This window comes from Fusarium keratoplasticum, chromosome 9 (assembly GCF_025433545.1).
Source record: "Fusarium keratoplasticum isolate Fu6.1 chromosome 9, whole genome shotgun sequence".
Lineage (NCBI taxonomy): Eukaryota > Fungi > Ascomycota > Sordariomycetes > Hypocreales > Nectriaceae > Fusarium > Fusarium keratoplasticum.
Window position 1 is genome coordinate 2,699,108 of NC_070537.1, and position 13,280 is coordinate 2,712,387.

Here is a 13,280-nt window from a genome sequence, read left to right on the forward strand (position 1 = left end):
ATAGGAGAATATATAGACGTTAAAGAAATGGCATCCGACGGTGAAAGATGAAATTTAGTGGCCTCTCCTTCAAACTCCGATGCTTCCCCCTTGTCCGTGTCCGACCGTCCCGCTCTATATAAAAACAGTTCGCCCCGGCGGCCTCCCACGCAAATTCGGGTATATCTAACGCCTTGGAACTGATGATTCTCTAGAACTGATGGTCTCCTAGAAACTCGAATGGTCCCGTATACAAAAAGTTGTTCATTCCAATCTCGGCATCAAAGTCGGCCAAAAGATTTGTCGTCCACGAGTCGTCCGTCTCACCTGTTACTTGCAGACTCGGTACCATACTGCTCGGCTCTCCGAATGACGATGGTGTGAGACCGAGATCTGGAGCAGAGAGGGCGTTGGCTGGTGAGGATACAGATGAGTTAAAGAGACTGGCAACGTCTGGTGAGTCGGTTGGACCGCAGCGCTCGAGATACCACTTTTCTATGCGTCTTGCTCGCCGTGAGAGACCATAGAACGGATCATTTTCTCCGTCGCCGGCATCTGGACCTGAAGCAGCCTCCATTCTGAGCACGATCTGCCGGAGAGTATGAGGCATGTCGAGAATACGACGAAGATGGCCTGTCGTTTGGGCATTCTCCGCCTGTGCGGCCACGAGATCGAGTCGAACCGCGAGCGATACGGCGCAATAGAGCATGATCCACCCTGTATTTGGCATTGCGCCCTCTTCGCCTTGAGGTAGGACGAGGACGACGCTGATAAGGGATTTGGCTGCCGAGATGCTTTGGGATAGCCAGTCGAGGAGACGGTTTTGGTCACCTGCTGCTTGGAGGCTTTGGAAGCCGTTGGGTCCGTATGAGACGCCGTCTGGTGAAGGTTGACAGATGAGAAGATCGAGGACGTGAAGTTGTAGGAGAATGGTTGCTGCTTCTGTTAGCGATGCTATGGGAAATTGGAGGGACGTACTCACGGCTTTCACTAAGAGGGAAAGGTAGTGACGCTTTTGTCGTCATATACCGCTCTCTTATCCGGTGCAGTTCAGCTGGCAGTTGTTGTGTTGTTGTTGATTGTGTGGAAGTGGCTCCTGTTACGGCGTCGTCGACTTCTTCGGTGAGTTTCTGGAGGTAGATGATGTATGGGAGGTGTTTATCGGTTGATTGGCTTGTTCTTGCTGTGAGTTGATGGCAGCAATCGAGGATGTAAGGTGTATATCTGAAGTGATGGGACTTTTGTAGCAGAACTGCGGAACTGCCAACAGTTAGGATCCAGTCAGGCAACGTCTATAGTCTTACATACCTCGACGAGAGATAGTATGTCCCTGCCAGCGCTCTCATCTCATCGTGGTTGAGACTGCCGACAGATTGCTTTGTTTCTCTGCTCAGCGCCCAAAGACTGGCCACCCGTGGTCTATCCAGCCTCATATCCGAGACAATACTACCAGCTAGTGACAAATGCTGAGAGTACTTCATCCTCCCTTGTTGATAATGTGCCCTGTAACTGTCAGCACCTAAAGAAGACTGCCGAGCATGTGGACCTACCATGCCAAGTGCACCAGCAGCCCCTGCAACATATCGATGGTGGCAAAAGGGCCCTTGATTAATCGAACGGCCACGATCTCATTGAACATTTGACCCAGAGCGCGTTGAAGCTTGGGATCCCCATGAGAAGCTGCTGAGAGTATGGCCACGCAGAGTGCTGGCTTCTCCCGTACGAGATCCTGGATAATCACATTCTCCTGGACCACTACGAACGGGAAATGAGGCGTCATCTTGGTCCTAAACAAGTCCAAAAGATCTTGGCCATGCTCAAATGATAGCAGACCGCGGGCAAACGGACTTGAAGTCGCGTCTGTGTCAATGCTGCCCGGCGTGTTGGAGAAAGCCGGCGAACTGCCAGTGGCATCTTTCGAAGTAGAGGCCGCGTTTGCAGACGTGATTGAAGGTGATCTCGATCTCGTAGGGCTTGCATCGAGATTCTTTGGTGGTCTATCGAACCGTCAGCGGTCAATTGTAGTTCACGGGTTCCGTCCACCTTACCCCGGCCGTAGGGCCTTCCGGCGCCGAGACGGGTTAAAGACGCATGTCTTTCCGAGCCGCAGGCATCTATCGCACTTGCCCGAGTCTTGTGACTTTTCGCATCGGATCTTGGCGTGGAAGCACGTCTGGCACGTCTTGAGGAGAGGAACTCCAGAGTCTGATCGCGACGCCATTGTATCCGTGTCCGTGTAAACCTCTGGAGTTTTACAGTAACAAGTTTCTACGCGGGAAATTCCTGCGGGGTGAAGGGGTCATTTAGTCACGGACGCAGAAACCGGGCCGCGTAGATTTGGCTCATCTTTTTTCTCTCTCACAATGTCAACGGAGCAGGAGTTTTGCAATCATCACCGTGCCCGTAGGTCATAGAGTTAGTCGAACGCGAGAACGAAGCGAAATCTTGCTGCCTTGTTCTGGGACGCGCGGTGGAGGACGCAGCTGCTACGGACTTGGGGGGTTTGATTGTGGCTGTGGTTGCGGAGCAAAGAAGGTTCGGACTCGGACAAAGGACATTATTCTTCCAGGGCAGAACGGCTAGGGGCTCGTAATAGGCTGTGAGGGGCCATCGATTAGGCTTTACAGGTCAAGGGTGGTTTGATGCTTACGGGGCGAAGCTGTCGTTGAGATTGGCTCGATGGAACGCTATTTATGGGCACGGTCGTCAACAGAGTGGCTTAGATATGGCGGGTTTGAACTTGTTACAAGTCCGATTCCGTCTGAGCATGGGCTGAATTGTGTCTCGGGTCGAAGAATCCCCTGAGGGAGTGAAATTCCCCTAAAGAAGCAGGGATATTCACACCTTGGATGACGTGGTTGCAAAGGGGGAGACTCGAGTTGACACTCTCGTTCTCCACCCCTGCTCTACGCTTAAATAGCCCTATAAGGCTTTCCAGAAGCGCATAATTTCTTTCTACCCGCGCTGCCAATTCCCTCATACGTCAGTGTTTGTTATGCATGTAAGATACCAAGCCATGCTTTAAGTGATTGAGGCTCACTGCCGGCCAACCAGCCCGCGCCGATGACGATATAAGGTCTTCTCAGCTTAGCTGCAGGACGAGGCAGAACGGCAGAACGGATATGTTGAACGAAGGCCGTGCTGAGATAATATTGAGAGCCTGCATGACGGTTGTCTTGAAGAGCTGAACATGATAACTCGGCTTCGTTACGTTTTCTCATGAGAACACACGGACATGATGAATAAACATTAGAATACACGGAGCGGAGTGCAGCACAGCCTACCTCATCACTCAACACTCATCATCTCCAATTTGCTCGTCCACCTTGACCAACACCTTGCCTCTGGCATGAAGTCCACCAAGCTTCCTATACGCCTCCTTTGTCTCTGCGAATGACCACACACTATCCCTCACCAGTCGAATGTCGCCTCGCCCAAGCATATCGACTACGGCCTGACGATCCTCAAGGGTAGGGCTCATCATCGATGTGCCCAACCATCGTCGTCCGACGCCGCCGAGCCATCGCGAGACTGGCCACCATTCGTTGAGCTTCATTTGGAGTACTGCGCGGAGAAAGTCGGGGACGAAGAAGGTTGGCGGTTTGATGCCGACGGAAGAGTAGTTTCCTTCGGGAACGAGGTAGGCGGGAGATGCAAGGTATAGTGACTGGTGACCGAGGGTGTCGATGATGGTGTTGAAGGGGTTGGAGGAAAAGCGAGTCGTGAGATGTCCAGGAAGATCGTTGTGTTGAGTGTAGTCGATGACCTACAAAGTCAGAGATGCAACCTCCAAGGACTCGCTCACTCACCTCATCGGCTCCAATACTCTTGACCATCTCAGCATTCTTTCCACTACAGATACCCACGATGCATCCCTCCTTTCCAACAACCTTTCGAAGCATTTGCACGACATTCGTTCCAATTCCTCCACTGGCCGCGTTCACCAACACTCTGTCTCCAGCCTTGGCGCCAGACTCATTCACCAGCTGTCGCGCTGTCAAGCCAGGTAGCAAACATCCTGCCCCGTCGCCAAAGCTCACATGCTCGGGCTTGTGGACGGCGTACCTAGCCGGAATACGGACGTGCTGAGCCAGAGCACCAGTGCCTGTGGGAATGGTGTGACTAGCCGGTAGCATGGCGAGGATCTTGTCACCTTTCTTGAACCGCTTGTTTGCCTCTCTCGCGTTTTCATCGGGATGCCAAACATCGATCACGGTACCGGAAAAGTCCATCTCGGGCACACAGGAAGCTTGTCGGATAAAAGGCGGGACGAGAGTCATTTGGAAGATCGCGCCGGGGTTGAGACCAACAAATGCAACCTTGACGAGAATCCATTCTTCTGGCTTCGGAACGTCGCTGGGAAGTGGGAGAGGTGGTGGTAGGGTCGGGATCGGGCGAGTTGTGAGATTCAGAACGTCCCAGGGAAGGCCACGCTGGGAAAAGACCCAGGCTTGTGACTCTGTCATTGTGCGTGGTGATAGTGGGTCCGCTGTCGTTTGTGGTGTTGTGTGCAAACAGATGCTCAAAGGGTCCCTCAACGATGCAAAACTCCAAACGCTTGTTTGATGTCTCTCTTATTACAGTGAGTGTCGCCGTATGAACTTCTTTTTAAGAAAACGTCTGCCTGGGAGCTGAACGTCGGGTCGTCGGAGCTGAAAACAAGCTTACGTGCCCCCTCGTTTCTTTCTAGCGCCAAGTCCGCATGTGGCTTGCAATGTGCGAGACCACGTTTCCTCTCACAGGTTAGTTAATGGGCAACACTGCTTGTGCACTCTCGTATAACTGTTTGCTGAGGGGTTCTCGGGGTAATATTGGTCCTTTTTGCACATGATCAAAGAGATTGTCTGGTTGCTCCCGAACTGATTAATTATGGAACAACATATTTGACTGTCACCGTTTAATGCCTAACCCGACATTGAAAGTCGCGATAGCTTCATCGTCCGGTTCTTCCTTCCCCAGCGCTTTCCTCGTCTATTTTCAGCCCTAACTATCATCATAAGGCGGGTTGTCAGCATTAAGGTTAATTTTAGAGCCCAGAAGGTTAATGAGTCTATCACAACCTCAATTCTCCAGGGTAGGTAAGCTGCAATGAATGCCTCCAGGTGATGACGAGACCCCGATTACATATGGGTAATAATGTACGGACATATAACGAAGAGGCCAGAATGCGCGATGGAATAACATTAAATATTCGCCCTCCATCATTCAGTTTGCGACTCTCTGCTGCACGACGTTCGGTTGGAGCGACTTGTTTACACCACCATCAAGTGTGAGGACGTTTAGTCTCAGCTGACGCGTATGGAGACATCCTCAACGCATTTATTCATGAGGCCCTTATCCTAATCTGAAACACTGTGCTGATATGCTACGAGTCTTAGGTCTTGTAATCCTTTCAGGCGAAATAGGGCGGCGTTGTTAGTGGATTGGGCACGGGTAGACACGTCCGCTGCTCGCCATGGCCTGATCGCGACACATTGACATGGATAACTGCATTATGCAACCCGAAAGCACTTTTTCCATCTCAAGTTGTAATGTATGTGGTATTTGAGCGTCTTGGTCTGTCCAGAGCGGTTGTCGACTGTGCCTACCTCTTCGCCAATCTATTATCCAACAAACCTTGCATCTCGCACCGATCAGGGCACACATCGCCCCAATGAATACATGAAAGTAACTTAAAGTAAGTTGCTTCGCATGGGGACTTTCCATTCTACCTTATATACGGCTGTGAAGTCACCGTCATTGGACCACTGGTGGCTACATGTAACCTGAGACTGGGTGCCATCAAACAACTTCAAGTTCCCAACCAACATTGAGGTGTAGGTCAGGTCTCCCGTTCAAGCTTTTGATGATGCGGTCCTGTTCCACGGAGAAGCGGGATCATGAGAAACCCACAGAGACAGGTCTATGCCGACAGCTCCAAAGCAAACACTCAGCTGTGCCCCCTTACATGAAAGAGCTGGCCGTCAGATGTAAATCCAAAACCACCACGGACTCACTGGCATTGTCAGGCCGAAAATCACAATGAGGTATTCAGTAAGGTGGTGTCACATACACCATTGACCGCCCAGGATATGGGCAGTTGTGACGTAGTCGTCCGGTCTTGAAAGGGATGGACGTGCATATCCTCAACCGGCATAGCGACAATGACACGAGAGTGAAGAAAAAGCCGAGACGCAGTACAAAGAGATCAACTAGCTTATCCTTCCCCAAGGATAGCTAAGAAGGGATAATAAGAATTGGAATGGAGAACATAAAAGAACTCTAAAGCTTTACCCTTCATTATAATATCGTTTTATAAACTTTGTCTAAAAATTCAAGAGCAATTAGATATCTTTGCCGTTCTGGTGTCTCGTTTATTTCTTAACCTGCATGATTTCGATGGCACGACGAATCTCTCCCAATTGAGCCGCATACGAGAACACTCTCTGACAAAGCAGCGACTTGCATTGGCCATATCATTGATAAGCCTGCAAAGAGTCACTGCTGGATGCATGGCTGGACGGCCCGCCGGGTTGTAGATGTGTTTCGAAGGTAGGGCGTGAGAGACATGTGTATTCGTAACACGGCATTTTCCCCGATTGGACCTAGAGTTCTCCGTGATTCCGCATTGAAGGCCTGCTAGTCAATTTCCCGTCCCCTCCTTTTGGCGTGCAACAAGAAGAGAGAGTCATCGGATTCCCTGCAAACATGCATTCAATGGATGTATATGGGACCGTACATGAGTCTTTCAACCCATGATGGCAGTCAATTGTCGATATTTACATGCAAGGATCCGATACCGGATGTCCAACCAGAACAGTTGCATTTGGTGCGCGCATGCAACCTATCAAATCCCTGCCAAAAGTCATGTCGCGGGGCGGCAGACGCTACATCAGCCCACCCGCAATTCAACACCAGAAGGCAAGTACCGAGGTCGGCACTCACGGCAGACGCGAGACGGCCCCGCTCGGGGCCGAAAAGCGTGACTCTCGCGGGGGCGGTACCGGAGCGGCAATACACGGCCTCTTCAAAACTCTGACTCGGGAGGAGGGGTGACTCAGCTTGGAATCTTTTTCGACCCCGCCTCCATCAATCGTACCGCGAACCCATTAATCGTCTTTTCCTACTTCTAGATTGATCTGGGATCTTGATCTGAGATTTTATTTTACTTGAGATCTTGATCTTTACTCTTGCCCGCACGGTTTTCGTTCCTGGAGCATCGACGTGACGCAACCCCGCGGTGGCGACTTAAAACCTTCATACCAACAACCACGAGAACGATCGCGCAAATTGCGCCAAAACCACTTTCAAGATGCCTATGTAAGTTGTTGTGGCCTCTATTTGCACTGGTGTACTGTATTTGAAGGTATAAACTGACACTGTGCTTCTAAATCCCAGGCTCAAGGAACCATGGAAGAAATACAAGCCCTTCCCTCGCATGAACCTTCCCGATCGCCAATGGCCCTCGAAGTCGATTGAGAAAGCCCCTCGATGGCTGGAGACTAGTCTCCGAGACGGAAACCAGAGCAACCCAGACCCAATGGTGCGTATATCTCGTTGGCGGTATAGTGGGGGTGTTCCGGACTTGGGAGCACCTTGACCCTGTTTGGGCGGCCGGCTGACAACTTGAACAGAATGGAGAGGAGAAATGGAGATTCTTCAAGATGCTCTGCGATATTGGATTCAAGGAAATCGAGGTTTCCTTCCCTTCTGCTTCTCAAACCGACTTCGACTTCACAAGACGCCTGGTCGAGACACCTGGAGCTATCCCCGACGATGTTGCGATCCAAGTGCTGTCACCATGCCGACCCGACCTGATCAAGCGCACAGTCGAGGCCGTCTCTGGCGCCAAGAACGCCATTATTCACATCTATCTCGCCACCAGCGAGTGCTTCCGGAGAATCGTCTTCAACCACTCCGAGGAGGACACTCTGGAACTCGCCGTGCGTTGTGCCAAGGTTGTCAGGTCCCTGACAAAGGACGATCCCGCTCAATCAGGCACAAACTGGCAGTTTGAGTTCAGCCCTGAGTGCTTTTCCGATACCTCACCTGAGTTTGCTGTCAAGGTCTGCAATGCTGTTCGGGAGGCCTGGGGACCCACGGTCGAGACACCCATGATTGTCAACCTGCCGGCAACAGTCGAGAACGCGTCTTGCAATGTTTTTGCCGATCAAGTCGAGTTCTTCTGCAGAAATATCTCTGAGCGTCAGACGGTTTGCGTCAGTGTCCACAACCACAACGATAGGGGTACCGCAGCAGCGGCAGCAGAGTTGGCCCAGATGGCCGGAGCTGACCGTGTAGAGGGATGCCTCTTTGGAAACGGCGAGCGTACTGGAAACGTCGACCTGGTTACGCTGGCGCTGAATCTGTATACCCAAGGAGTCCCCCCCAACTTGGACTTTTCCAACTTGACCCAGATCATCGACCTGGTTGAGGACTGTAACAAGATCCCCGTTCACCCTCGCGCTCCCTACGCCGGCTCTCTAGTAGTTTGCGCCTTCAGTGGCTCACATCAAGATGCTATCAAAAAGTCGCGTAACCCTAACCCTAATATATTTGATTGTTTTGCTAACATCCTTACAGGGCAAGCAGAATCGACTCCTCAATCCTCAATCCATTTGACCACTTACTGATACGTTTACAGGGCATGCAAATCCGTTCGCGCGAAGGAAAGTCATACGAGGACTACTGGGAAGTGCCTTATCTACCCCTGGATCCCGAGGACGTTGGGCGTACCTATGAGGCCATCATCCGTGTCAACTCCCAGAGCGGCAAGGGCGGCGCTGCCTGGATCATCCTGCGGAAACTTTCCCTGGACATCCCTCGAGGTCTGCAGGTTGCGTTTTCTAGCGTTGTCCAGAAACATGCCGATGGTCTTGGCCGTGAGCTTCGACCCGAGGAAATCACAGACCTTTTCGAGACAACCTACTTCCTTAACGAGAACCCTCGATTCAGCCTGGTCGATTACTCGATTACCCCTGACCGTTCACAATCTCCCGCGCCGCCTGCGCCGGGCAAGACACAGGAAACCAAGAACCTGAACCGGGTTTTTGAGGGTGTGGTATCAGTTGATGGTAGGGAGATTAAGCTCCGCGGACGCGGCAATGGACCCATCTCCAGCATGGCGAATGCTCTTAAGGACGTTGGCGTCGACTTGGATGTCAATGACTACAAGGAGCATGCCATTGGTGAGGGTCGTGGCGTCAAGGCTGCCTCTTACATTGAGTGCAAGATTGGAAACACCAAGCAGACAGTGTGGGGAGTTGGTATCCACGAGGATGTGGTTCAGAGTTCTCTGATTGCTCTGCTGAGCGCCGCCAGCAACGTAAGTCATTGTGTTACTCATTGTCAATGCACCCCTTTCCTGCTCAGACTGACACGCCCCTCCAGTTCATCACCAGCAGACCTGGAAGCCCCGTTCTGAAGCCTATTGCATCTCGTCCCAAGACTCTGGACCCCAGCAGCGCCAACGGCGCGCCCACAGAGCCTGCTCAGGAGACTCCCAGTGTGATCTCCATCTTGGAGGAGAAGGCGAACGGCATGTAAAGTAGTGTGTGAGTTTGTGTTGAGGGATGAAGCTTTTGCCTCCTCCTTATTGTCTAACATTAGTGCGTTGTCAACTGCGGACATTGGAGCTCTGGGGGTGAATTCATACGAAAAAAAGGCCCAAAATGCACTAAGAGGCCAGGGGAGAATCTTGAAATAGGCAGATAGATTCAACCCAAAAGCAATACCTGTTTTTTGTAACCTGCGTTGACAACACATGTCGGAGTTTACGGCAACTGTGGCAGGAACATGGAGTGAGATGCTTGAGGTTCCAATAATGACAGTATCTGAGTTATGTTACAGCTTCCTCTGGGAAAGTTCCACGTAGAGCAGGACAGAGGCATGAGTAAAAGGCAAGAAACTTGCATCCTCCAAACATTACAGATGGACAAATGACTTTTCCATGTCGCCGCTGACAACCCTGAACCTCCTTTTCTCAAGAGGGTGATAGGCAGTAAAGTAATCCACGTACACCATATCCGCAGCATCAACTTCGAACGCGCGCAAATCTGGAAAGCGGCGGAACAGTGTGCCCAGTGTGACATACAGCTCGCACCAAGCAAGGTCATGGCCTATGCACATGCGACGGCCGCGAGAGAAAGGAACTAGACACTTGTCGCGCTCGTGAAATGTTGAGGGATCGGTCCAGCGGGTGGGATCAAAGACTTCAGGGTTTGGGAAGGCTTCTGAATTGTGGTGCATCATCCAGGCGGACATGCTTGTGACAGTCTATTGACTATTAGCGAGCGAATGGGCTTGTAGAGGAGCAAGGACTTACGCCTTCGGGGAGGTAGTATCCTTCTAACTCGACGCCTCCTTTTGGAACGACGCGGGGAAGACGGCTTAGAACGCCGTAAGAGAGTCTTGAGGTGACAATTAGCAAGTTGGACCCAAAACAGGTGGAAACTGGACTAACCTCTGGCCCTCCTTGATAACGCCCGTCAGGTATGGAAGTTTCTCCAGCTCAGAGGAGCTCAATCGGGCATCTGGATCAGGGAATGCCTCTTGGAGTTCCTTCTTAATGGTGTCGTAAATGGTGGGGTTCGTCACGACGTGGAAAGCAGCCATGCTCATGGCGTTGCCGGTCGTGTCGGCAGCAGCTGTGCAGATGCCAAACGCCTCATCGACGAGTTCGTTGATAGTAGGTACGACATGGCCTTCGGCGGCGTTGGGGTCGAGGAGTTGATGCCAGATGGTGGTGCGCTTGGGCTGGACGCCTTGGTTGATGCGCGCTTGGACGTCTTCGACTTGCTTTCTCGTTCGCTATGGTAATGTTAGCATTAGGGATGTAAGTGAACTGTGAGACTCACGTCTTTGCAGCCCACAAAGTCGGCGACGGATGGACTCATGTGCTTGGCGACACAGTCGGGCAGACTCTGGATGGGAACCCTCAGTGAAGCAAAGGCTTGGAAGGTCCAGAACATGGACGCCGAGCTACGGATCATGTTACTGAACCATTCTCCAAGATCTTCGTCATCTAGCTGGTTCCACGAATCGTCAAAGGCATAATCAGTAATGACGTCGACACTGATGGCTCGGAACGCTGCATGCAAGTTGGTAGGCCGCCCGGCAGCACGGTCATCAGAGACCATACGGCACAGCTTCTCGACCTTGTCGTGAATGACGTCAAATGACTCAAGCTCGAGGACCTTGCGGCGGGAGAAGAAGGGGTTCAGGGCGGTGCGACGTCGGCGGTGGACATTGTTGGAGATGGTGGTGAAGGTTGCAGACTCGACTCCGAGTGCGCCGTAGAAGCCGGGATCTTTGTAAAAGTCGGACTTTACGCCAAAGACTGTATCGTAGTGCTTTGGATTACTGAGATGGACTTCATTTGGAGAGATGCGCACGATTGGACCTTTGAGAGTCAGCGGCTTTGTTCTTCGTGTTTGCAGGAGGCTATTCACCATAGACGTCGTGTAACCGCTCAATCTCCTTGTAGAACTTGCCACCACAAGGCACGTTAAAGTACCAGGCATACTTTTTCGTCACAGCTGGTAGAAAAGGACCTGGAACATTTGCCAACGGATGAAAGAAACGACGGTAGATGATCGTGGCGATGGTGTAGAATGCGCCGCCTACGACGGCTGCCCGCCACCACTGAGCCACAAGACGGCAAATGGAGCCAAGATTCGGGAATATAACAGCCATGGCGATACAGAACACTCAGCCAGGCATCTTAATGAAAGGAAAGAAGAAACAACTCCAGTCAAGGGAGGTGGTCAGCTTCTTTTATAGGATGAGATGTCGTCAACTTTAGGTAGTCAACCTACCCCAGAATAAGCACCGCTTTGATCCCCGCAGCCCTGCGTAACTGTACAGTAGAGGCTCTAGCGGGATCGGATTGACAAACTTACAGGCTTTCTCATCCAGTGAGAGCCTCTGTGTTTCATTTGTCCCGGTAGATCGTCTGACATGGTGTCCGAGTTTCGTCAGCGGGCCGGACCCGTGTGGAGGTGCAATGGCCACCTCGTTGTTGGATGAATGCTGGGATGATGCACCCTTGGCACCAACCATGAACGCTTCGGTAAATTTCCTTATGGGCTTGGCTCTCTTAATTATGGGCGGTTGGCCAGGCAAACATAATGGGATTGTTCCCCGACTTGGCCGGGCGGTGAAATACTGCCAGCGCTCTCCTCTTTACTTGGCCCATTCACAACACCTCAATCAGCTCTCAAGATCATCAACCTCGCCACCATGTTGCGAACAAGGACGCGACCTCGAACCTTGGAGGAGAGATTTCCAAATGGTCCCCCCGACGTTAAGCTTCCACCTAAGTACAGGATTGTGTCCAACAACCGCATCTTCAACGACCACACCGGTGCACCGGCCTTGATGTCATGGGAGAGCCCGGGGGTTCAGCGTTCATTGCCTCCTCTCGCCTCTTGGATCTTCTACATGACCCATCCTGATGTGCCACGCGATTTTGACGGCTCTCTATTCTATGGTAGCCTCGAGATGGACCACCAGCTGTGCAGAGGTGGCAGCTTTCGCTATGAGTTCTTCTTCCTTCCGGGCGCCACGGCTGAAGAGTGCCGCACTCACTTTCGTGGAGAGATGGAGGTTCGAGGAACCATTTGGCGCCAGATCAGCAAAGTCAAGGAGGCAATGAACCTCAAGGCATGCGGAAACGGCCAGGGGTTGGAGGATGATTCGGCTGAAGAGTCCGCTTCTGATCAAGATACCGCTACCGACAGTCGACTTCCCGGCCTGGTCTGGCTACAAAACGATGACGAGTGCAAGGACTCATTCTATCGCGGCTGGTGCTTCATATATCCACACGCAGGTATCGAGTGCCGAAGTGAGGAGGAAAAGGCGCGTGATATGTACCGCGTCGAATTTGACCCCATCCCCATTCCGGACTGGGACGAGGAGGTGGAGTGCAAGCCCAGCCCGATGGAACGTCCCATCGTTTCGCGGCGGATGAAGGCCAAGAGCGGAGAAGGATTTGAAGACGGGATTTTTGGTTGGATGGAAATGAGGAAGAGGTCACTTTGGGAGCAAGCGGCGGATGAAGCTACAGATAACGCTCTGGAGCTGGGTTGGGAGTCTTGGTGATGTGAGAAGGAAGGATCCGACTGCTTTGTATATATTGCGGTAGTCCCAGTCTCATCGCCATGTAAAGACGGTGGTTTGTGGTGATCATGGCGATGTGTCGTTCTGCCAAGTCTAACTACAAACATCTGGCTTAGCCGCAAGTCTACACGACGGGGGAAGCCTCTGGGGAGGACTCAACTAGCTCGTAGATAAGTACATTGCGCGAAGAGATGTATGCATTT

At 51.9% G+C, this 13,280-nt stretch overlaps 4 protein-coding genes and 1 pseudogene across 5 annotated transcripts, besides 1 other annotated feature; 2 read left to right on the forward strand and 3 right to left on the reverse strand.

Moving 5' to 3' along the window:
* Positions 1-190: 190 nt before the first annotated feature.
* Positions 191-2,221, reverse strand: NCS57_01174200 (annotated as a pseudogene). Its single transcript has 5 exons — positions 2,028-2,221; positions 1,530-1,976; positions 1,288-1,482; positions 962-1,239; positions 191-915 (listed from the first exon to the last, which is right to left on the reverse strand).
* Positions 191-2,221: a sequence feature.
* Positions 2,222-3,271: 1,050 nt separating this feature from the next.
* NCS57_01174300 (PKS-ER domain-containing protein) lies at positions 3,272-4,511 on the reverse strand (the record flags this gene model as incomplete). The annotated part of the gene is made up of 2 exons (XM_053061444.1): positions 3,789-4,511; positions 3,272-3,745 (listed from the first exon to the last, which is right to left on the reverse strand). The coding sequence occupies exons 1-2, from the start codon at positions 4,443-4,445 to the stop codon at positions 3,272-3,274; spliced, it is 1,131 nt and encodes a 376-aa protein (XP_052909830.1). The 5' UTR covers positions 4,446-4,511.
* Positions 4,512-7,270: 2,759 nt separating this feature from the next.
* Positions 7,271-9,504, forward strand: NCS57_01174400 (Pyruvate carboxyltransferase domain-containing protein; the record flags this gene model as incomplete). Its single annotated transcript, XM_053061445.1, has 5 exons — positions 7,271-7,278; positions 7,357-7,501; positions 7,593-8,488; positions 8,542-9,283; positions 9,349-9,504. 5 exons carry the CDS (start codon positions 7,271-7,273, stop codon positions 9,502-9,504), a joined length of 1,947 nt encoding a protein of 648 aa, XP_052909831.1.
* Positions 9,505-9,882: 378 nt separating this feature from the next.
* Positions 9,883-11,652, reverse strand: NCS57_01174500 (uncharacterized protein; the record flags this gene model as incomplete). The annotated part of the gene is made up of 5 exons (XM_053061446.1): positions 9,883-10,233; positions 10,283-10,367; positions 10,421-10,767; positions 10,815-11,359; positions 11,409-11,652. The coding sequence occupies 5 exons, from the start codon at positions 11,650-11,652 to the stop codon at positions 9,883-9,885; spliced, it is 1,572 nt and encodes a 523-aa protein (XP_052909832.1).
* A 546-nt stretch (positions 11,653-12,198) lies between these two features.
* Positions 12,199-13,059, forward strand: NCS57_01174600 (uncharacterized protein; the record flags this gene model as incomplete). Its single annotated transcript, XM_053061447.1, has 1 exon — positions 12,199-13,059. One exon carries the CDS (start codon positions 12,199-12,201, stop codon positions 13,057-13,059), a length of 861 nt encoding a protein of 286 aa, XP_052909833.1.
* Between the last annotated feature and the right edge of the window lie 221 nt (positions 13,060-13,280).